At 40.9% G+C, this 25,321-nt stretch overlaps 1 protein-coding gene across 2 annotated transcripts; it reads right to left on the reverse strand.

Annotated features, from left to right (window-relative positions):
* Nucleotides 1-487: 487 nt before the first annotated feature.
* Nucleotides 488-24,686, reverse strand: NEMP1 (nuclear envelope integral membrane protein 1). Of its 2 annotated transcripts, none has more exons than XM_054580257.1 (9): nucleotides 24,565-24,686; nucleotides 9,635-9,759; nucleotides 8,333-8,552; nucleotides 5,719-5,791; nucleotides 4,217-4,310; nucleotides 3,665-3,779; nucleotides 2,774-2,999; nucleotides 1,823-1,996; nucleotides 488-1,068 (listed from the first exon to the last, which is right to left on the reverse strand). In XM_054580257.1, the coding sequence occupies exons 2-9, from the start codon at nucleotides 9,734-9,736 to the stop codon at nucleotides 888-890; spliced, it is 1,185 nt and encodes a 394-aa protein (XP_054436232.1). In that variant the 5' UTR covers nucleotides 9,737-9,759; nucleotides 24,565-24,686; the 3' UTR covers nucleotides 488-887. The 2 variants fall into 2 exon arrangements, with proteins under 2 accessions (XP_054436232.1, XP_054436233.1); XM_054580258.1 differs by lacking the exon at nucleotides 24,565-24,686 and adding an exon at nucleotides 17,757-17,904.
* Between the last annotated feature and the right edge of the window lie 635 nt (nucleotides 24,687-25,321).

Consider the following 25,321-nt stretch of genomic DNA (forward strand, 5'->3'; position numbering starts at 1 on the left):
AAAATCAAGAAGAGGAGGATATAAGAAATGAAACAAACTCTGAATAGTATATAACTTCACAGGTATGGAAATAGACCTTTCTTGAAAAGGCAAAGGGAACTAGGAGGAATGGGAAAGGAAGAATGCAAATTTATTTTTAAGATGGAACTGAAAGTTGACTATAGTAAAAAGCCCAACGGACCTCCCTTACAGAAGAGCCCACAGGCATGTTCCTAAAAGCAAGCAGGACTTAGAATGTCACATATATGAGAACTAATTCAAAGCTCCACAACAGCTTCTGCGGCTTTGATGGACAATCCATATTAATAAACATGTAGGGGTCTATGGGCCTTGTCACTCTGGAGCATTTGCTGGTTGCAGAACATGAGTTTCCTACATTTTAAGAAATTAAAATTTTATATATTTGTTTAAAAAATAAGACAAATAAAAATCCATTTTTCTTGTAAAACAAGGATTATTCTGAAATAAAACCAGAAGTGAAGGAGGCTCAGATTTGTGGATTTCTCCCTGGAAGAAAAGCTCTAATGACAGTTCTCATTTCTGAATGCCAGCCACAGTGGCAGAAATGCCACAACTGAATCCACTTTCAGACAGGACATAGAATACTGTCCTAGCTGTGCTCATCCAGTTCCTTTGGAAACATAAAATGTGAGCTGAGAGCTTAGCCAATGGGAAGCATTCACTGCTTTATCCACTCTCGTTCCTCAGGGATCCCACAGGGACCACCAATATTTTCAGAGGGAGGCCTACTCAGGCCTCTAATTTCAGTGAGAGAATTTCTGCACCATCTCTCTCTGTTTCAAAGAGTTGAGAAGCAATTGCACAACACATGAGACATGCACCATCGAGGCACCAAACCAATACACATAAAAATAACTGGCTACTACCTAACTTAAAAAACTGTTCTGTGTGATAGTGGGGTACCGAGAATCTGAGTCCCCCTCCTCAGAGGATGTTTCTTCATAGATTTCATCCTGGGCAATAATGCTCCCTAATCCATACTCCTGCTCATGAACAGAAACCTCATTCGGTGTGAGGTGAAAAGAGCCTTCCACGAAGTCAGCAAATCTGGAAAAGAAAAGATAATATTCATTAGAAACCTTCTGTCCTTTCTGGTTTTATTTCAAAATAAGAATAAATTGAAACCCTTGACATGCTCAAATTATACTGAGTCTAGACAACGTCCCTCTCTCTACTCTGACAGTTAAGCAAGAAAAAAGGAGAAAAGGGAAGCTGAGGTCATAGGCCAACTTTCCTTGAAACTCCATCCTGCTTAATAAGCACCATTCTATCCCTTTTAGTTATGGAGGTGCCAAGGTTCCCTTAGTCATCTTTAATCCTGATAAGAAAAGATTAAGGGTCATTCCACATTTGTTCATGTTTATGATCCTATAAACTTTATGCCATCAGGATTCCAAATTAAAGCTTCATATACTTATTGGTAGAGTTGCTCCCAAATAAAAAGGGAAAAAAAAAATCCCAACCTCTACTCTGCAAACAAACACACACACACACGCACCACTCAAAGAGCAATGCAATATTATGAGAGGGAAATCTCGATAAGGTGCTAGAGTCTTCTCATCTCAATGCTACGATCATCAGTCATAGCTAGAGAAGATGGTTCCTTGAGGACCCAAAAAATAGGCTACTATTTAACATATGATGATATACATACCTTTCTCCTGACTACTCATACATGAACAGGAAAATAAATACAAATACAAAATGATTACCTTGAAGTATCTTTTAGGTAATCTTTGTTAAAACTCAAGGTCACAAAATTACCCTGGCAAATGCTTGGCATATCTGGCCAAGAGTTTACCTCTTTGGGGACTGGATTCGAGAAACAGTCTTCCAAGCAGAGCAGTCTGGACTGTTACAATATTCTCGAAGCTCCTCTAAAGCCTTCCGGGTCTCCACCTCTCCTTGTATCCGATACTCTTCTTCTGTCAGGAGACGAGGGGGAGCAATCTTTTCTGTTGCCTTACACATCTTTCTGTGCTCACCAAAATAACACCATGAATCATTAATCAGTAATCTACATGCACCCTCAGCTCTAGCTCCCTTTAGTGGACCAAGCATATAGTAGAGAGCCTGAATTTTTAAGAGTCATGACTCCCACCATTCTTCCACAGATCTTTAGTTATAATGTATTCTTGACATGTAGACTATGAATGACCAGTCAGGACAGTCAACATTATTCACTAATATAAATAAATTCACAAACTTTCCAATAAATGACAAATAAGGTATTTATTTTCCAAAAACTGAGAAAATGACCAAAAAATGATGGTATAAACTTGGCCCATAAACTTGGTTCCCCAAACTGAAGGTATTACCTTGACTATCTGTACTAGAACCACCACTGACAGCTTCAGGTCATTCCATATTCACTATGAAAGGTGATAACATGCTATGAATTACACTTATGTTAAGACCAGAATTCCCAGGGCAATCTGTGAGCCAATGTGAAATAAGCCGAAACCCAGTGACCTGAGGCATTTGATATAAAAGTAATATCCGCTGCACCACCTAGTGGTAATAGGAACACATGACACCTTACTGGATGCTTTTATTTTACATAAAATGGCTAGAAATTATAAAAACACCTATGAAGAGTCTAAAGAAAGAGACTGAAGGAGGACAAAAACAGAAGCAATAATACAATAAAAATTCATTAGAAAATAGGCTCGGAGGCCAACACCTCTTTATCCTTTTGCTGCAACTGCATCACACATTCCACTTTTCACTAGTTACATTGCCTTTCAGTCACCTGTAGGTGATGTACAGCCACCGAAGAGGGTACTCCAGGTTCTTGGTACACAGTGCGATGATGACAATGGCAAGGGCAATGTGTGGGATCTGGATACCCGAGTACATGAAATACAGGCCAATCAGCTGCAAGGTCCAGGTCAGCAGGTTGATACTTCGTTCATTCTCCAAGGGCCCATACTTATAACAGACTGCAAAACTCATGAATCCAACTGTGAGGACATAGCCTATGAGGAGAGTTACCAGAAGACATTCGTTTTCATCGATCATTAGTAAAATATTTTGTGTAGGTAGCAGCAGTAAATTCACTATATACCACCAATTAAACCAGGAAAATGGACAAAATCTTCACTCAATTATTCATACTTTTTTCATTACTCAGATATATTTATCTCTAAGTTCTATCCCTTCTTGTTCCAAATTTACTTGGTTCAAATGGAGCACTGTTACACATTGAACAACTCTACAATAGTCTGTTTAAAAAACCCAATATATGGAAATCCAGGTTAATCACCTCTCAAAGGGTAGATTAAGGGTTATTATCTGTACAAAGGATTCTTGCTTTATAGATTAGATTCACCACAGAATTATTTCTTAATGTAATTGTATTTAAAATATTAATAAAGTCAATTTAGAGTTTCAGAAAGATGTCTATTGTGTAAAGAAAGGTGTACTCATCAACAACAACAAATTCAAAGCTTCTCCTGAGCAGAATCATTTTAATTGAAGAGAGGCTAACTACTATAGAGGGTTTAGAAATAAGTGAAGAACTATGATTCTTAAAAGTTAATGAAATGGCAGACTTTAAACTCCTAAAAGTTAATTTCATGATCAAATTAACTAAAATAGCCTATAAATATATAAAAAGGAAAGCAAAGCTGACAACACTTACTTAAGAGATACTGCCAGTAACACTTCCAGATCTCTTGTAAATTTTTAAAAACTAGTTGAATGAGGTACAGCGAAAAGGACCAGCCTCCCACCAGGATTATGTAAATGGGACTTTTCTAAAACAGAGTAGAAGTGAAAACAAAATGTTACAAAAGGCTTGCCATACATAAAAGCAAAATGGAGAAAAAAAGTTAAAAAAAAAACCCTACTGAAAAACACATCTCTTACAAAGGTTTCCTTTATATTAAAATGGTACAACCTGCAAAGAACACTGGGAAAATGAGATGCTAAATAACTTAAAATCTTGACTACGGTACTTAGCAAACAGGAAGGAGACTTTAATCCCCCACTGAGCAAAGAATTTTAAATAAAAAGGAGAATTTGTATGCAATCAGCCTCCAAGTTTCATCACAAAAAGTACATTTCTGAATCAAGGAAGAGTAGGACATTGACTTAGTCATCAATGCAAATTTTCAGTGCTCTAAGATTATCCAAGAAAAACCATCCTTCAACTATCCAAGCTCACCTTAAGCACGAGTATCCTACTACTTACCTTGGGCATAAACTTGGACAGTATGAAAATGATGATTAGCAGAGAGGCCACAATTCCCACACTCATCCCCGTGGAATAGTAGAAGATTTGGCTTCTGCAGAGAGAAAAATTTATTGTATGACTGTGTATGTATTCTTCATACATGACACTGTTCCAAGTAGGACAACCATCCCAGCCAAAAGACAGAAAAATGGTACAAGATTAGAGCAGTTATTTGCCCAAAACTTGAGGTCAGAAAACTGAAGAGACCAGAACAATATAGTTGCTGCCAGATTATGAGGATTAAAGTCAGTGAGGTCCCCTCAAGTATATCCCGTTAATAAACATCTGCTTAGTCTCCCACTCCCATCCCAGCACCTCTCCCAATCCAAATTTTAATAAGAATCTTTTTTTCTGAGGAACTGTACAGCTTCCCTGGGGAGAAGTAAGGAACAAATACATTACACTTGTGGGAACTGGAAACTGGAACTGAATTGATTATCCAGGATAAACCAAACACAGGGCCTAGAACAGAGTTCCTTACTCTTAGTTATTCCCCACTTTGTGAGTTTCTCTCAGGATCCCCAAAAGAAGGAACAACTTCCACCAACCTCACTCCAGCCCAACTTCAAACTCCAATTGTTAATCTTTTATTTGCTATTCCACAAGTATTCTTTTTACTTGTATGCAAAGTCGATGTTGCTTCTACCTTTGTTCAACATTTGTTTAGTTTCCTACATGTTTTCTTTATATTTGTACATGTCAGTTTCACCTACTTTAACTAGTAGGTTCCTAGAGGCAGGAAATGAGTAAGTAGTTAATGTTTGTTTCTTTGCCTCTGAACTGTCATGAAACTTATCAACACATAGCCCAGTAAAAATAAGGGCCTGGCCCTGGCCAGGTAGCACAGTTGGTTAGAGCATCATCCTGGTAAGTTAAGGTTGTGGGTTTGCTCTCTAGTCAGGGCACACACAAGAAGCAACCAATAAGCATGACTGAGACAACAAACTGATGTCTCTCTCTCTCAAATCAATAAATAAAAATTAAAAAATAATAATAAGACCCTGGCTGGTGTGGCTCAGTGGATTGAGAAGCAGCCTGCAAACCAAAGGGTTGCCAGTTCATTTCTCATCTGGGATACATGCTTGGGTTGCGGCCTGAGCACCCAGTGGTGGGTGTGTGAGAGGCAACCACATACTGATGTTTAAAAATAAAAATAAAAAGACGGGCTTAACACATTATTTCTAATGGTGGAAAGAGTGGTTGATGTATTGGCTAAATCCCACCACAAGATGGGTCTACCTAATAGGGGGATTTCATTATTGCGAACCTTCTTCAATAGAAGAAAAAAAAACAAAAATCATAACACATATATAAAGTATTTTTAAAAATTATCCAAGCAGGCAACAGTCTAGCCATAAAGGCCCTGGAAAAGGAAATGGCAGCACTGAAAGCTTTTATGAAAAAAATCAGGTAAGGTGGGTCTGAGCCTCGTCATTCCGCACTCCAGCCTTGGAACTTACCTGCTCAGCAAGTCTCCACAGAAAAATAATGTAAGTCCAAGGAGGAAAACAAGAAAGAGCTTGGGGTCAAATCCTGAAATAAACAGAGACTTTTGCTTAATAGGGGAATCAAACAATATAAGGCATTATAGTAGTCTCCCCTCATCTGTGGGGTATACGTTCCAAGACCCCCCAGTAGATGCCTGAAACCTTGAATGATACTGAACTCTGCATATACTGTATTTTCTTATACATACACATTTATGACAAAGTTTAATTTATAAAATAGGCACAGTAAACCTGACTGGTGTGGCTCAGTGGACTGAGCGCCGGCCTGTGACCAAAGGGTCATTGGTTCCATTCCCAGTCAGGGTACATGCCTGGGTAGCAGGCCAGGTCCCCCGTTGGGGGTGTTTACGAGGCACCCACACACTGATAACTCTCTCCCTCTTTCTCCCTCCCTTTCTCTAAAAATAAATAAAGATCTTTAAAACCATAGTCACAGGAAGAGATTAACAACAATAACTAATAATTAAATAGAATAATTATAGCTATAAATTGTAATAAAGGCTACTACTTAAGTGACTGTGGTCATTCGTTTCGGGGATCCCTGGCTGAAGTCTTCATAAAGGTTCAGTATTTTCTGGAGCTACACACTGCCATCAACAGAAACACGTTTTCTGTTCAGGTCTTCTACCCTCAAATTTAATGTCTTTTCCAGCTTAATTAAGCATTTATCATGCTCTGTGGCCACAATTTCTGCAGTTTCAGGTGTGACAGAAAACTAGCATGGACTTCTTTTTCCTTCTTCACAATTTCATGGATAGAAGATTCATTCTCACCATTTATCTTAGCAACCTCAGCATACAACTTTTTTTTGTTGCTAAGTCAGTAACTTTCACCTTTTCACTTAAAGGAAGCACTTTACAGCTTCTCTTGGGCATATCTGAATTACCCAAATCACTCTTCTTGTGCTTTGGGGCCATTATTAAGTAAACGAAGGGTTACTTGAATGCAAGCACTGCAATACAGGGACAGTCAGCTGTGACAATCAATCTCATAACCCAGTCAGCTACTAAGGAACCAACAGGATGGTGTACAGCGTGGATACATTGGACAAAGGGATGATTTGTGTCCAGATGGGATGGTGCACGATTTGATCATGCTACCCAGAAGGGCTCACAATTTAAAACTTATGAATTGTTTATTGATGTTTTTTATTTCTGAAATTTCCCATTTAATATTTTCAACTGAGGTTGACCACAGGTAACTGAGACCACAAAAAGTGAAACCATGGATACGGAGGAATTACTGTAGAGAATAAACGGCGATGTTGGCATTATTGGTCAGCTAATAAAATAACGGCTAACAGCCCACCAAAACAGCATTATAAATTCCACATAAAGCCCGGGCACCCTTCCAAAGAGAAAATGTAATTAGATCTCTGTCTAACCTGAACTTTCCTGAAGATCTCTTTTTATTTTGGCTACCTCTATCAAGGCTAAAAGAAATGAGGCTTTGCTTTGGACAGAACCAGGCACAGTGCCATTAGCACTTCATGCTATCGCCCACAAGGGGTCTCTACCACTCTGGCTTTCAAGCCTTAAGTCACTCAGGCTGGGATTTATCAGATTTGCCTAGCTAAGGCCTTTGGGTCAGGGCCCTCTGCTGTTCTCTAACTGGCTGTTTTTCTTGTCCAACACCACCATTTGCTTCCCTTCACTACACAACCACTGTGTTGGAAGAGTCTACACTTAAATACATCTCACCCAGGACGAGGGAGCCCAAGTAGAGGGTACTTAGTGGCATAACAGGTACTCCCAGAGCTTTCATGTTCAAGAGCAAAAAAGGAACAGAAGCAAGATCAGTAAATATAAAAGGAATACAAAAAACAAAACAAAACAAAAACCCAAGCCAATCCTATACAACCAAAGAACTATGAAACTCCAGGACAATTAGACGGGCACACAAAACATTTTGCAGCAAAACCCAGGAATGGTTCTACTATTCCCAACAATCCAGGACCATGGGTGGTAACCAAGGAAAGGCAAGTCATAGAGAATTCAAGGAGATGATCTGCCTCCTCTGAGAAACTTTTTCAGACATTTACAGAAGGGAATGCTTCTCCCAGTTTCACTGAATAAACCTTAAACTGCAGTGATCTTCATATTTATCATTGCACTCTTACTTTCTACTTGTGAAGTATTAATATTCAGTTCTACTTTTCTTTAGTTTTTATTGTTGAACCACTCATGTCTTCAAATGCAGACCTGTACATTTCAGGACATCTATCTTGGTCTAGGAGTGCCCAGAGGACAGGAATACATCTCTCTTACTCTAAAGAATACTAGGGATACTAGGTCAGTGATACTGGAAGAATTAGGAATGCCTGTCTTCACAATTCTAGGTAAGGAGGACTGAGAATGATCTAAGGTGAAGTCTCGATTCTAGGCCTAAAGGGTTTTATGCGGGGTGGAGTGCCTCTAAATTGTTTGGAGCAGTGGTGAACTCACTTTATAATCAGAACCAAAATGGAGCTATCCTGGGCTGACTCCTCTGTCTCACTAATTATACTGTCCGAAGTTCAGTCCCTTCTCATCATAGAATCCATCAGAAAAACACAGGTAAGACTTACTGCGGGTCACAGTGACACTGTACTCGGTGTCTCGCTCTATAATCTCAACTTTGAGGCAGGTTTTTGTGCTGTACAGACCCACGTTTACATAGGTGTCATTCAATTTCTCTTTTAAAAAGGAGGAAAAAAAGTTCCAGATACTAAACTGCTCTAGCTCCTTCAGTTTCTCCTCATTCTCCACTTGGGTGACTCGTACCAGTTTGGAACTATTTACCCGGATCTGTAACACAAATAATAGCAAGGTAAGTTTTTCACATATACAATTTTTTTTTTTAAAAACCACTTTAGAGTCAACATCTAAATCAGAAATGGCACTAGTTATCCACAGGCTTATGAGAAAAATATAGAGATGCAGCAGCTAAAACACTGCACATGGCAGAGGCAGCTGTTAGAATGTCTTGTTAACATGATCTGAACCTACCATTAGGCCAGAACACAGGGAGAAAAAAAGACTTCCGCAATACAGCTACTTATGAAAGATCATACAAAGCAAGGGTCTAGAATATTAAGAAAATTGCCAGGCATAAAGAGCCCGGAAAATGTTTCTCATAATGACAGGCTGAGAAGTTTAATCCTTTGTCACAAATCACTGATTACGGTAAATGTTGGTTATAATTTGCCCCAGATGGAATATGATCTTTATATCAGATAATAAAACACAGAATTTAAAAAAAAAACCCACAGGCCCACCCTTATGTTTTTGATATGAACAAATGCCCTGATCAGTAACTATGCTTGTAGCAGTTGCAACATTTTCAAAACAACTCATTTTGTTCAATCTTTATTATGGCCAGACACCAGATTTACCAGACGGTTTAATGGTGTTATCAAATAAATGAGACCAAAGTCATTCTATCAAGAGGAAACTTCAGTTCAGGAAGTTTATGAAATATCTTGTATAGAATCAAAATAGGAACAGCAAGGCAAGAGTTTACATCCTGAATGGCACACAACAGTTCCCAGGCCAAGGAAGGCATAAGGTCTTTAAAAGGAGAGAGATGTGTAGGGGTGTGTGCGCAAAAGGAAAGAGGACAAGAAAAGGAAGGAGTTTCTTCTGGAAAGGGAGGAAGGTAGTTTACCTCTGAGCCAAGTATTGTAAGCTACTTAAATGAGCAGGGAGAGGAACATAAAGTAGGCATAAATGCTTATTGGTGAAAACACAATGCAGGATAATCTCAACTCTACCAAGGTTGTGAATAATACTTTTTTTAAATTTGTGTCAGAGAAAAAGAGTGTCACAGTACTCACTAATACAGACAGACAGTAACAGAAGCTGCCCCTGCCAGGGGTCCAAATTATTACCTGTATCCGTGTCCATATATCATGCCACTTTGGGACAAGCACGTTTTCATAACAGAACTGTTGCCCCGTGGTCTTATTATAAACTCTGGATTCTTGAAGCATGGCCACGTTTACATCAATTTTAGCTTTATGCAAAGAAAGGAAATAAGAATTAAATATAAATAGAACAAGGTAATACCTCATTTCATAAAAAGATTTAAACTGACCACTTTCTTCAAGTTGGGGTTAAAATGTCTGTGACTAAGAAACAAGAAGATAATTGAGATGAGAAAAGACAGGCACTCTCATTTCTCCCAAATTATTGAAATATTACAAATAGTCATTAACCCAGAATAAGCAATAACAAAAACAACAAATATTTATTAAGACAGACAGTATGCTGTCTCATTTGACCCTCCCAATAATGCTATGAGGCAGACACTCTCAGAATCCCTATTTCACAAATGAGAAAACATATTTAAGAAGGACAATTTTGCCCAAAGCCGCATAGTTATTAAATAGCTTGACTATTCAATAGATTCACAGCCAGGTCCTGTTTTCCTTAAAAAGGCACAGCTAAAGTAACCCCAGCTGGTGATTTTTCTCTATCCCTTTCCTGATTAGGATGAACATAATTGGCAATGGTTTATACATATGTACAGTACTTGAAGCAGAGACTAAAAGATTGAAAAGTTGCTTTTTTCCTGCTGTTTCATTTCAAGTTTTAAGAACAGTCAATGAACATATATGCTCTCCCTTTGATTCTACTAAAACAGAATATTCTCCTCCTCAGGAGTTTTGTATTCAATCTTGACTAATTTAAGGTTTAAAAGTGATCACTGTTGCCCTGGCTGGTGTGGCTCAGTAGATTGAGTGCTGGCCTGCAAACCAAAAGGTCACTATTCAATTCCCTGACAGGGCACATGCCTGGGTTGTGGGCTGGATCCCCATTTGGAGGTGAACAAGAGGCAACCAATTGATGTTTCTCTCACACATCAATGTTTCTCTCCTCTCTCCCTCCCTTCTCCTCTCTCTGAAAATAAAATCTTTTTTTAAAAGTGACCACTCTTATCTTCCCACTCAAACTGTGCGAGCTACCTTCTTTACCACAAAATATTTACATAATTTCTTCCTTGAGTTCTATATGATACTTGGTAATTTATTAAGTGCTTCTTAAAGTGGAAATGTAGTTGTGTGTCTGGGTCTTAGTATGAAGGTGGGTAGATTCAAATAAACTAAAAACAAACACACCAAAACCCATAAAAACAAAACCTCAACAAAACCTTAGAAAGACAAAGTTACACACAAAAAAAGGCAATGGTACCTACCAACTCAAAAGTGTTTTAAGGTAAAGCTAAGACTAACTTTGAGGTTAAAAATCAATCTTAAACCTAACTGTAAGAGCAAAAACTGTAAAATTGCTTAGAAAATAACACAGGTGTAAATCTTCGAGACCTAGGATTAGGCAACGGTTTCTTAGATATGACACTAAAGAATAGCAACCCCCCTAAAAATATATATATATATAAAAATCAGTCTTCCTAAAAATTTCAAAGTTTTGTATTTCAAAGAACACTATCAAGACAGTGAAAAGACAATCCACAAAATGGGAGAAAATATTTACAAATCTATTCATAAAGTATCCAGCCACATAATATGAAACATAGAGACATTTACTGAAGAAGATACCAGACACAAGAAACATTGTACACAGGACAATGATGCCTCAGTCCCCTTTGAAGTAGGCACCTTGGGACCTCACACACAGTTCTTCCATATTTTTTTTTTAATGTACAAAGGACTTAAATAGACATTTCTCCAAAGATGATATACAATGGTGAGAAATATGGAGAAAAGGGAACCCTTGTGCATTGTTGGTGGCAATGCAGACTGGTGCAGACACCATGGAAAACAGTATGGAGTTTCCTCAAAAAATTAAAAATGGATTTGCCTTATGACCCAGCAATTCCACTCCTGGGGATTTGTCTGAAGAAACCCAAAACACTAATTCGAAAGAATATATGCATCCCTATGTTCACAGCAGCATTATTTATAATAGCTAAGATAGGTAAACATCCCAAGCGCTCATCAATAGACAAGTGGATAAAAAAGCTGTGGTACAGCCCTGGCTGCTGTGGTTCAGTGGATCATGTGCTGTCTTGTGAGCTAAAGGGTCACGGGTTTGATCCCTGGTCAGGGCACATGCCTGGGTTGCAGGCCAGGTTCCCCCGTTGTGGGTGTCTGAGAGGCAACTGATCTATGTATCTCACACATTACTGTCTCTCTTTATCTCTTTTTTCCTCCCTTCCTCTTTCTCTAAAAGTAAATAAATAAAATCTTTTATAAAAAGTTTTAAAATGCTGTGGTACATATAATATATACAATGGAATATTACTCAGCCATACAAAAGAATAAAATCTTATCATTTGTGACAGCGGGAATAGACCTACAGAGTGTTATGCTCAGTGAAGTAAGTCAATGAAAGACAAATGTCATATGATTTCACTTATATGTGGAATCTGAAGAACAAAATAAACAAACACACAAAACTAAAACAGACTAATAGATACAGAGAGCAAACTGGTGGTTGCCAGAGGGGAGGGAGGTTGGGGGACCGGGTAACAGAGGTAAGGCATTAAGAAGTACAAATTGGTAGTTAGAAAACAGTCATGGGGATGTAAGTAAAGCATAGGAAATATAGTCAATAATATTACGGTAACTATATATGGTGCCAGTTGGAGTACTAGAAACATTGAGAACTTTATGTAAATATATGATTGCCTACCCACTAAGCTGAACACCTGAAACCAATATAAAACTGAAAGAAAGAAAAGAAGATACACAAATGGACAATAAGCACATGGAAAGAGGCTCAACATCATTAGTAATTAGGGAAATACAAATCAAAACTACCACTTCACACTCACTATCATGACTATAATCAAAATGAGGACCTAAGTGTTAGTTAGGATGCGGAGAAACTGGAACCCTCAGACACTGCTAGTGAGGATGTAAAATGGTGTAGCTTCCTTGAGTAACAGTTTGGCAGTTCCTCAAAAAGTTAAACACAGAGTCATATGACCCAGCAATTCCACTTCTACATATATACCCAAGAGAATGGAAAACATAATGTTTAAAAAACTTGCACATAAAAATGTTCATAGCAGCAATATTCATAATTAACAAAAAGTAGAAACAACCCAAATGTCCATCATCCGATGAATGGATAAACAAAATGTGGTATATACATACAATGGAATATTATTTAGCCATAAAAAGATGTACTGAACCCCAGCCAGGTGTCTCAGTTCGATCATTGTCCTGTGCACCAAAAGGTTGTGGGTTCAATTCACGGTCAGGGCACATACCTAGGTTGCAGGTTTGATTCCCAGTTGGGACGAGAATGGGAGGCAACTGATCCATGTTACATCATGTTTTTCTTTTTCTCTCTCTTCCCTTCCTCTCTCTCTAAAATCAATAAACATATCCTCGGATGAGGATTAAAAAAAAAAAGTACTGATACATACTACAATATGGGTGAACCCTGAAAACATAATAAAGGAAAAAATCCAGACCAAAAAAAGGCTCCATATTGAACAATTCCATTTATACGAAATGTCTAGAATAGGCAAATCCAGAGACAGGAAGTAGATTAGTGATTGCCAGGGAATGGGAGAAAAGGGAAATGAGAAGAGAATGCTTAAGAAGTATGGAGTCTCATTTGGGATGGATGAAAATATTCCAGAATGAGTCAGTGGTGATGGTTACAGAACCTAGTGAATATACAACACTAAAAACCACTGAAAGGGTAAATTTTATGGGATGCGAATTATAGCTCAACTTTTTTTTTTTTTAATCAGTCTTGATATTGTAGGGGTGGAAAAAGTTTTCCTAGACTCTCTTAGGGTCCTTGGTTGGGTCTGAAAATTAAACTAACAAAGATAGAAAGGTGTACACCTTTATTTAACGTTTACGTGACACAAAAGCCTTCATAAGGAAGTGAGGACCTAAAGAAACCATGAAACCGATGTACTTTTACGCTGGGTTCAATGAAGGGGAGACAATCCGGGAGGAACATGACAGGTTAAGAAGTATAAGGTAAATGAGATAAACTAGGAGAGACTGAGCAAGGCCTGTTTGTTAGGATTCTTCTTGGTGGCCACTTGTCTTCAGAGATAAGGATGCTCCTTTCCTCCAGCCATAGGGAGGGCATCTCTCACATGAGGATTTTATGGCCTGTTTCAGGAAAAAAGGGCAAAATGGGAGAGGTCCAAGTGACCTTCCTGCTTCTGCTGTTTTCTCAAATTCCCTCAGTTTAAAATATTCAATATGCCAAGGTACTATATTTTACGATAGCATGTCCTGCACCCTAGCTACAAATTTCTTACTAGGATTTAATCCAAGGCTAACGTGGATTTCCTCCAAGCCTATCTTTCCATAAAACCTTTTCAAAGTCCGTTGACATCTGTCTCACAAGTAAACTAGAAGAATATTCACTCACAAATATGGATCAAGAATTTATTTTTCTCCTGGAGACTGAGAGAGAGTAAGGTTATATATGAAGCTTAAAACTACAATATTTACAAATTTTGAAAAAATCATGATTCACACTCACTGGCCTCTTCTTTCCCACAGCACCAAGAAATATAATATACCTGTTGAAGCCCATTATTATTTTCTAGAGGGTAACAAGGTACAAATAAGTGTCAATAACACATGCTATTTGAAACACTTAATGCCAAGAAAAGGCAAAAGTGTTTTTAAACCAACTCTAAAATTTTCCAATGTCATTTCCTAAAGAAATAAAACTGTTATATAAAACGCAACATGATTTAAAATCTAGCCCTTCCTCTTCCCAAGTTCCACACCATTTAAGGAAAAGAATTGTAAATAAACAAATAACCAACCAACCTCTCTAATAGCACCCTCCTATACAAATCAGCACCTTGGCCAGCCACACCTTTGAACATTCGTTGAGAGGTAAAATATACCAATTCAGCACAAAAGAATAATCTGTGGAAACAATAACCACTCCAGCTATAGCTTAAATTGTTAGAAACACAGAACTAAACCAAATGACCTTAAACATTTACAAATTGTTAAAATGTTTATGTTAGAACTTTGTGTTTCTCACAGCAAAAGGATGTTATTTCTTTTCCTTCCTAAAACAGGATAACCAGCAGTTAAAGCAGAACAAATTAAATATTCAGGAAAATGCTTTCTGAGTCCAAAGATCCACCTCTGCTCAGAAAAAAATGCCTTCCTGGAATGTAATGAATCGTAACTTATTTATCTATAAAGCAGCTATTCAAAGGTCATTAACTTCATATTGTTGATCATTACGAACTTAGTTTTCAATCAACAGCACTGATCAATTAACATCTATAAGTAGAAGGCAATGAAAATGACGCATAGTATGTGAGGACTGGAACAAACGCTAAAAAATTATGGAAAATAACTTCTTCTAATTCTTAAATAGCCTCTATTATTTTCTGTAAGGAATAATCCAATTCACACTTAAAAGCCTCCTTGAAAACTAGCATTTAAGTCAATGGGCTTCGCAAAAGATTATTCAGTGGGATACTGGGACAGCTGACTGGTTATTTGGAAATTGAAATCTATCTAGATCCTCACCTCACACCAAATGCTAACATTAATCATATATTAAAAAGTAAAATGAAAAAAAAATTAAGTTCTACCACACAAGAAAATAGTATCAATTCAATTCTGAAGGATTTGTTAAGCATAAAGGGGAACTAAATCTAAAAAATAAAACCAAGTGACTACATAAAAATATATATCTTCTATTTAAAAGAGGGGGCAAATAAATTAAAGTTCTGCAATAGGTTGTAAATATATATCTCCTTAATATACAAAAAAGTTTATACAAATTCATTTTAAAAGTCCACAAAATCCCAATAAATAGAAATCACAATAATTAGGCCAAGAATACAGGACAGAAACACACTCCAAAAAACTCAAAAGTCAAAACAAAAAATTAAATAGCTAATAAACAGCTGACTGATGCTCCCTGACAAATAGTGCAAGAAATGCAAAGTACATTAAGATACCACCTTCAATCCATCAAATTAGCAAAGCTGTTACAATCTAGAGTATCTAATGCTGTCAACGGTCACATGCAAACATTGCCGATAGTGGTGTAAACTGGCACACCTTTTCAGGAAAGTATTTTAGCAAAACGTTTCAAGGGTCTTAAATGTATTTTAGCTACTGATGTTGTAAATCCATTTCTGAGAAATCTCTCAAGAAAAATCCAAATACAATAAAAGTTATACACAAAGGTGTACGTGTTATATACAATTAAAAACTAGAAACACCACAAATCTCCAACCTACAGACACACGACAAATATGCAACCAAACGTTTAATTCAGAAACATTAAATAAACAATCTGTCCATAGAAGAAAAAGAAACGTTATGAAGAATTTTAAATGACATAGAAAGATGCTTATGCTACCAAATCAAGTGAGAAAACTATCTCTGGTAGTAACTGGTGATCTCTACAGAAGAGAACTGGATCGCTGACAGGAATATGAATGTATTATCAATGTAAATTTTTTAAAATTAAAAACATGTGGAGAAATACCAGAAGTATGCTAAAAATGAGCTGCCTTTAAATGGAATAAATAGTGAGGGGTTTTTTTTTCCTGCTTCTTTATACTTAATTGTACTTGCCAAGTAGTATAAAATAAATTCACATTATTTTCGTAATCAAATTTTTCAAAAACTTCCAGTGAGAAAGAATTCCCTGCCTTTTAAGGTACTCCATTTTGTCTTCAGGGACTTCTGACTTTTACAAAGGTCCTCTTTACATGATTGTCACTTTGCAGCTCCCACCCACATAACCTATCAGGCCAAACAGAACAAGTATCATCCCTCAAGTTTATCTTTCTCGAGGCAGATATACCTGTTCCTCTCCTCCCTAATGAAACTTGAAAGACTGCGGATTGAGCTCTTTGTAACATTTTTTTAAATGTATTTTGTCTTTTATCCCCACAATCCACAACCACATTTTAGAGATAAATCATCTGACCCAAGTTCATTCAGATCACAGATAGCCCTTCAAATAAATGTTACTCTGGGCCCCGCCTCTAGAAAAGGACCTTCCTGAATACTACCTCTTTCTCCCTTTAAATTAAAAAAAAAAAAAAAAAAAAAAAAAAGAGGTTTCAGAAGGATGCTGCATTTTGGAACTAGATCTATGGATCCTGAGACAACCTTAAAGTTGCAGCTAAGGATAATCGTAAGTGACAACATGAGATAGACAGCAAACAAAGCACAGTATGTGTTTACAAGATACAATTATTCTTAACTCCGTTTCAACTCCTTCCGGTGGAAGTTTGGAAACCTCACTTATTTTCCCGTTCTGCATTTAACAACAAGAGGGAGTAGATCGAGATTCTTACAAACACTAGGTTTTCTGGATTAGAGTAGAAAAGGAAAAGTTTAAACCCAGTCCAAAGCCAATTATCCAGTAATAAGTATCAAATTTAATTTCCAAAAGAAACCTATTCGATGTTGAATGGCGCTTGCTTTCTTTTTTTTTCCTTTCTTTCTTTTTTTTTTTTTTTTTTTTTGAGATGGGAATTTAAGGACTCGAAGCCCCAGGTCGGTTCCATAGCGCCGGTAGGGGCCAGGATCTCACAAAAGCAGAGGACATTAGCTAGAGATTACTGCATTTTAGCCACCCATGCCCCGAGTCCTAAAAAGCGTACACTCAGAGAGTGTCGCTAACCTGCTAAATAAATGGGATGCCCCCTTTCTAGTGGCAGCTCTGCCAGCCTGGAAGGATCCTCGGGTGTCCTTCCTTTTAATGAGGAAACTCGAGGAGGTCGGTACAGCGAGAAGCGGATCCACAGGACCGACTCTCCCTCAGTCCAGGCCTCCCTTCCTGTATCCGCCCAAAGGCTCCAGGCTCCTCCCCACTCTGGGCAGCTCCACCACGCCGCCCCAGGCCCTGACCCCTCAGTGCCGACGCCCATTCGCCGACAATGAAGCTTCTTCGTCCCCGCACACTTGCGCCACTACGCAGACTAACTGGCTGTGCGCGGGAACGCTCCCCACTTTTCTAAATGCAACTCCTCGGCACCCGCCCCCTTGGTAGATGCTGCCCGGCCGGTACCTGAGCTACAGACCAAGCAGCCGGAGAGGACCAGGAGAAGCCGCATTGCCCCACTGTACCCGGCCCCCCAGACCCAGGGCCCGGAACCAACTGCAGGAGAGACCGCCACTTTTATTCCTCCCGCCATAGTCGCCTCACGCCACCGCCTCCTCACGTGTCTCTCCCCAACAACTAATCCCGAACAGGCAGGGCCAGCAGCCTATCCGCTACAAGGCCCGCCTCATAACAACCAATTGGGTGGGCGGAGCTTCAAGCAAGCCGTCCCCAGCGCACCCTGTAATAATCCCGCCTCTTAGCAACTGATGCAAGAGGGCGGGAGCAGAAGTTTCAGCCTATTACAAAACAGTTCTTACCTTAGCTATGGCGACAGGAAGATTCCACCCCCTAACAACAAGCTTCCGTCTCCAGTTTATTTACAACTAGTGAGATTGATGGTGAGGTTAGCCAATGGAAAATCAGAACGGGCGAGGCCTCTTCGACCAAACTTGGTATTTCCATGGAGACTCTTTCAAGCTCGTTCTGTTTTCCTTCTTTCTTTTTTATCACGTCTTTTTGTTACGGAAAACTTATAATTGAGAGCTCTTTATAAGTAGGGTGCTGACTGAACAATTTTTTAAAGTTAAGTCCTAAATGACTTAAAATGTAGTCAAAGAAATATTTTTGGAAGCGAAATGAATGTGAGGATTAAGAGAAAGTTTTTTTATTCCTCACAACATCTTCTGAAACAAATATTTTCTCCACTTAAAAAGCCAAGGCTAAGAGAGGCCAAAGAAACTTACAAAGACCGCATAGTTAGTTGGGCCGTGGTTCCAATCCAAGTCTTACCACTATAAAGCCTGAGTTCTTCCTATGCATCAAGCTGCTTCCCATTCACACAGTGCGGGCCTAACAGAGTGCCAGGTACATAACAGGTGTTCGGTAAATATTAGAAATTGAGGCATCTTATTTTTTTTTCTTTAAGATTGTATTTATTTATTTTTAGAGAGAGGGAAGGGAGAAAGAGAGGAAGAGAAGTATCTACTTGTGGTTGCCTCTTGCAGGCCCCCAACCAGGAACTGGGCCCACAACCCAGGCATGTGCCCTGACTGGTAATCAAACCAACAACCTTTCGGTTCGCAGGCCTGCACTTAATCCACTGAGCCACACCAGCCAAGGTAAAGCATCTTATTTTTTAAGAGGATCTGCTAGTGGTGCGTAGAAAACTACCCATGATGGAACCTAATGAGCTGAGAACTTCAGGGAAGGAGGTAATTGCTGGGGAAGGTTCAATCTTTCGGAAACAAGGAATTTTTTAAAATTAATTTTTAGGGAGGGGGAAGAAAGGGAGGAAGAGAGAGAGAGCAACATCGATCAGGTTGGTTGCTTCTCCTATGTGACAGAACCTGAAACCCAGGCATGTGCCCATTGGGAATCCAACTGGTGACCTTTTGGTTTGCAGGACGATGCCCAAACAGCTGAGCCACACCAGTCAGAACAGAAATAAGGAATTTTTAAAAAGTCAAAATGGGGCTGAGCCATGGACAAGGGAAGAAATGTTATCCTCACAAAGAAGAGTTTAGGCCACCCTTGAGACAATGGTCATCCTATGTCTCTCATACACAGTCCCTTGGCTGATCTAGAGAGGTCAATATCAACAGTAACAAATCACATTGATATTATATAGCCTTGAAAGCAGGTGATGAAAATGGCATTTGTATCTTTGTGGTTTTCCTCCCTCAAACCCATAGAACTAATATAGCCACAAGAAAAACATTTTAAAAATTACAATAGAGGGGCATCCTACAAAGTACCTGACAAACCCTGACTGGTGCGACTCAGTGGGTTGGGCATCCTCCTGCAAAAGGAAAGGTCGCTAGTTTGATTCCCAGTCAGGACACAAGCCAGGGTTTTGGGCCTGGTCCCCGACTGAGAGCACTGGAGAGGCAACCGATTGATCTTTTTCTCCTGCTCTTTCTCCCTCCCTCCCCGTCTCTCTAAAAAATAAATAAATAACCCCTTAAAAAATGTACCTGACCAGTACTCCTCAAAACTCTCACGGCCATCAATAACAAGGAAAATCTGAGAAACTGTAACAGCCAAGAGGAGCCTCAGGAGACATAAGAACCAAATGTAGTATGGTATCATGTATGGGCTCCTGAAACAGAAAAAAAGTAGGTAAACACTAAGGAAATCTGAGTAAACTATGGGTTTTTAGTTAATGACAACATATCAATACTGATTCATTAATAATGGCAAATATACCACACTAATAGTGAAAACTGGGCATAGGGTATATGGGAACTCTGTATTATCTTCTCAGTTTTTCTGTAAACCTAAAACTGTTTTAAAAATAGTTTGTGTATACTCACATGCATACTTCATTTTCTACCAGTTCCCAAATTCTCAGCATTCAAAGCTCGTGCTTTGGTTTTGACTAAAGGCCAGAGAACCGAGGAACTAATTCCAAGTTTGGGGCCTAATTCCAGAAGATCACTGACCACTGACCGCTAAAATGTAAAAATGAGGTGTACAAGAATGTGACTGGTTATCCATAAACACATCACTCCTTACCATCCAAATGAATTCTGTCACTTCACAGTAATCACTCAAGATGTTTTTGGCAGTGTCTTAATACTGCTTAAAACACTTTAAGAATCATCTTCAGAGTCTATAGCATACATTGCAATGAATATTCATTATCTGCAGGTGGATCTGATTTATGCAAATAACCAAAAGAACTCAAAGACTGATGAGCAAATGTGGTGGGAAATCTGGGTGGCAAATGTGTTTCAAAAGTTTCTGAATTTTAGAAAGGTAATGTGGTGCATATACAATATAGAACAGCAATTCCAATGGGGTCTAGGACTGTACATTGTAATTGAACAAATTCATATTTCTGCAATGAGGATATGAATATTCACACTGGGATAAACCTAAGTGTGATAAAGAAAAACTATAAATAACCTCACCTAAGTTTAGGTCAGATCTGCCATAAAATAAATTCAGGTCAAATTAGGTTATGTCATCAAATGAGTAATGAAAAACTTGGTTTTCATATTTTTTTAAGTTAAGAAAAGGATTGCAAAAGGCGAATATTTGATGAAGACAATTCCCAACATTTTGAGGAGGATTGCATTCTATTTACTCTGTCATCCAAGGCCAAAGCCCAAGAGTCACCCTATTCATTTTTCTCTTTCCCCAACCGCTTTGCCATTCAATTGCTGGGTCTTACTGATTTGAATCTTTTGAAATTTGTCCTCTCCTATCAAGTCCAGCACTTTGTGATCTCTCACTTAAACCACTTTAGTCTCCTCCATATTGGCCTCCCTGCTGTTTTTGCAGCCACAAAACCCTTCTTCCACCCTACTCCTAAATGCAGATCTAAACTTGTAACTCCTCTATTACAAAATCTTTATGGTTCCACAGCATCTTCTGTGATGGAGTCCAGGGTCCTTAGTATCTTCCAAAAGGTAGATGTGAAGATACAACTACAGAAGTGCTATTCAAAGTTTGTTACCAATCCGTAATGAAACAATTTCAAAAATTAAATGTAAGCATTTAGAAACTTTTATAGTAATGACAGACATTTTATATTTATTGAATCTAATGGGGATTTCATTTCATTTTTCTAATAACTCACTTTTTATTTTACAGAAGTAGTGGCTAGAACAACAAAGGAAGGAACGAATGAACGAACGAAGGGAGGGAAAGGAAAGGAAGGAAGGAAGAAAGTAGTGGATAATAGATTGGAATTTTTAAAAACTGATCCATTACTATAGTTTGGGAAGTCCTAGTCTATAATCTTAATGAGATGGCCTTGTATACCTCCCTGGGCTTTTTTTTTTTTTTTTCTTTTACCACCACTACCCCCCATCCAGAAATACTGAACAATTTTTAGTTTCTCAAACATCATTCTGTTTCATACCTCCATGTAAGTTTACCTTCTGCTGTCTCTGACTTAACCGTCTTTTCCTCCTGGAAATCTCTTATTCAGAATTCAAAATCCTAGGCTGCATCATCACCACCTCCTTTGGATGCCTGCCTAAACTTATGCCTCACAACCCCAGGCAGAATAGATCACTTGTACCCCATCTTTCTGTCATTGTTCGTACCCCTATTATAACACTACATTGTAATTATGTGTTTATATGTCTCTCTCCTACTAGTCTATGAACTCCTTAAAGGTAGTTCCTTTATGAGGAGTGAAGCATCTCCTGTAAGATGACTAAATTGGAGAACAACATTCCTTAGACTATAATTCTAACATTTTACTGGAAGAGGAAAAAAGGAGCATCATTACTTTATATTTTTCTATTAACAGCAAAGATTCCAATCTTCTACCTTTAGCACCCGAGCATGACTTAATTCACCGGAATAGTGGACATTTTGAAAAACCAAGGGGCCAGACTTAAGAGACTCACTGGAAACTTAAAGGAGACATGAAAAACAAATAGCTCCACTTGAACAGTTTTGCCCAGGTTCAGCTCCTTTTGGAGTAAAATCCGTGTCAATTGCCCTTTTCAAAGTTGCTCAGACCTGGAAATAGCATCATCAACTCATTCATTTCAGAGGGCCCACCAGATACCAGACCTACCCAGGGGACGTGGTAGGCTGAGAATGAAACAAGCAACTATAATTGTAATGTGTACAGAGAGCCATGAAGCCATTGAAGGATGGGAGGGATTAATTCTGCCTAGAGTGGGTGCAAGGAGAGGGTCCAGGAAGGTGTCATTTGAGCCAGATCTTGCTGAGTGAGCATGATTTGGCCCGGTGAAACTTCGGGGGGAGGGGAAGTGAGCAGTGCAAACTGCTAGATGAAGATCTACATGTGCCTAGGAATGATTAATAAGTAGCCAGTTGTTTATTAATACATTACTTATAGACAATAAATCAATTAATTAAATCGATTGTAGCCCTGCTCTGCGTGCCCCTTGGGAACCCTTGAGGTGGGGTGGGGGGAGTCAGGTCAGGAAGTGGTCCTGAGCCACCCGGGGGAAAATGGGGCCCAGGGAGAAAAAGAGAAGAAATGAAGATATTTGTATTTGTCCCACACCTTCTGTCATCTCCCCCACCCCCTAGCCCTTATCTTTGTTTTTCTACAGTTTCTCATAGTCTTTGCCTCTCTCTTTGTCTCTCCTTTTGCTAAAGACTGGAAATTCCTTGTTCTCAACGGAAGGGAGTAGGAGGAAAGCTGGGGGTGGTAGGAGTGGGAGGGAAGCAAAGAACAGACATCTCAGCAGCTCGGGCTGCCTGGCTGCCGGCGCTCTGTCGGCCTCTGGCAGGGCTTGACAAGTCAATGATTTTTTTAATGTACATATTTTTAAATCCACACATAACGACTCACAAACAAACCTAGGGGCAGAAACACAGATACACAAGTAGATATAAAGAAACATACATACATAATCTCGGGGTACGGAGGCACAGACTGGCAATAGCCCCTTAAATTTGCTTAGCATTTTACAATATACAAAGAGTTGGTATATACGTTCTCTTATTAAAACCTTAACGACGACCCTGCAAAACAGGATACAAACGCTTGGCAGTTTCATTCTCACACAGTTCGCACCCAGAGAGACCCTTTCAGAGTCCCCTAGGGGAGTGGGCAGTCGTGGTCCGTGCGATTCTCCCCCCCCCTCCTTCTCTCTGTGGCCGAGCTGATCCACCTCAGTCCCGAGTGGAATCAGCTCCTCCCTCATCCTCTCTCCTGGGCAGGAACTCAGGCGTCCCGCGCCCAGTTGATAACTGCCCCTTTGCTCCACGTCCTACTCCGCCCTCTTCCCGGGTCCAGTGTCTCCGTCCGGAACCGGGGGATCAGCACCGCCCCAGGGGGCTGGTGGGAGGGAGGGGGGCACCTCCAGCAGAGGCCGCGTGGGCGGAGGATGTGCGTCACGGGGAGCGTGGGCAGACGGAGGGAGGAGGCACGTGGAAACCCGCGGCCAGTGGCTGGCAGCCCAGGCTCCAAAATAACTAGAGGGGAATGGGGGAGTGGGCACCCACACACATCAGAGGGGCTCGGAGAGTGCCCTCCCGGGGAGCCCGTCTAGCCGCGCTCCCCAGTCGCGGGCTAGGGGATGGGAAAAAGAACCTTAGCTACTGAAATGCCCCCTCCCCGCAGTGAGGCACCCCTCCTCTCCCGCCCCCAGCGAAGGCCGAAAGGTTCCCGGGTCAAGCCTGACTATAGAATCAGCCCCCGCCCACGCCGCCCACGCCCTAGCAGGCCACTCAGAAGTGCTGAATGGCTGGGCGGGGCTGAGGTTTCGGACTAGGGGGAACTTTGCCTCTGGCCAGTCCGTTCGTTTCCCGCCTCACCCCCCACCCCCGCCTTCATTTCCTCGGGGCCTGTAGCCGCAGGGCCAGAAGCTCAGATCCCCCGCCTGTCCACCCGGCCCCCCCACAATCCCTCCCAGCCGTGGGCGGGAGTGTAATGAGAACCAGATGGGGCTAGGAGAAATAAAGTGGGGGAGGGGTGGTGGGATGTGGAGTGAGGTTAGGCTCCCTGAAGGAACTCCTCTCTTGGACTCTGCAGGGGCCCGCGTCGTCTCCTCCCGGCCCCCTGCCCATATTCCACTAGCCTCTCAGACGAAGACCCCTAACAGACATCTCCAGAAGGGGTGACCTCCACATCCCAGCTTTGCCACACAGAATTCCCCAGGAACAGATCCCCATCCTCAGCAAATAGGATGCGACGAGTGCAGGAAGACGAGGTACCTCTCCCTTCTCTGCCTGACCTCGGCGCCCAAGAAACCCAACGCGCCTAAGACACGCGTTTGAGTGGTAGCTTCTACCCTAACCCTCCCATTCCTGTTCCCCAAACTTAAGCACGCACTGGAGGCAGGGATGGAGAAAACCTGAGCTGCCCAACGGTCTCTGCAAATGCTCCTTTTGGCGTTGGAGAACAGCGCTGGGATTCCTGCAGAGACCCTTGCTCACAAACCTGCCATAAATGCACACACAGAGGGGCCAAGAAGCCGCCAACTTTGCTCGGCTCACTCCTAACATTCACACGTCCACCACAGCGAGGTCTGAGTGTGGGCAACGGGAGACAGCGTAGTTATTTAGGGGCGCCTCCACGTCCGTGCGCTTCTCAGCGTCTTTGTGTACCTGTGCGTGGTTGTGAAACTCCGTTCTCCGCACGGGAGGGGAGGGGTGGCAGGGGGGAGGGGTGGGTGGGTAAGGAATGTCGCCGGCTGGGCGCTCACGTGGGTACGTGGGCGCGGAGAAGGCTGGCTGTGCATCCGGCGTGGGCGGCATGGAGCGACCTCGCCCCTCCCGCTGGGTCCCCAAGCCCGCCTTCCACAGCCCGGCCTGGGTCACCGTAGTCCCCACTTCAGCACCCTGGCTCCAAGTGTCTCAGTCTCCACCTCTCTGTCTCTCCGCGGGAGTGTCTCCACCACGGGCCGTGAGGCCCGGGCGCCCGCCCCCCGCCCCCGGCCTCCGCCCCCGGCTCTGCCCACGCCCTCCGCCCGCCTAGCAGCCAGCGCTGCGCGGGGCCTCGCTCCCGTGCGTCCTGCGGGGGCGGAGGCGCGGAGAGGCGGCAAGCGCAGCCGGGGAGGGGGGTGGGGGGCAGAGGCACAGACAGAGTC

The sequence above is a fragment of the Pteronotus mesoamericanus genome, unplaced genomic scaffold, assembly GCF_021234165.1.
Source record: "Pteronotus mesoamericanus isolate MK-2021 breed Mesoamerican mustached bat unplaced genomic scaffold, CSHL_Meso_final contig_56, whole genome shotgun sequence".
Lineage (NCBI taxonomy): Eukaryota > Metazoa > Chordata > Mammalia > Chiroptera > Mormoopidae > Pteronotus > Pteronotus mesoamericanus.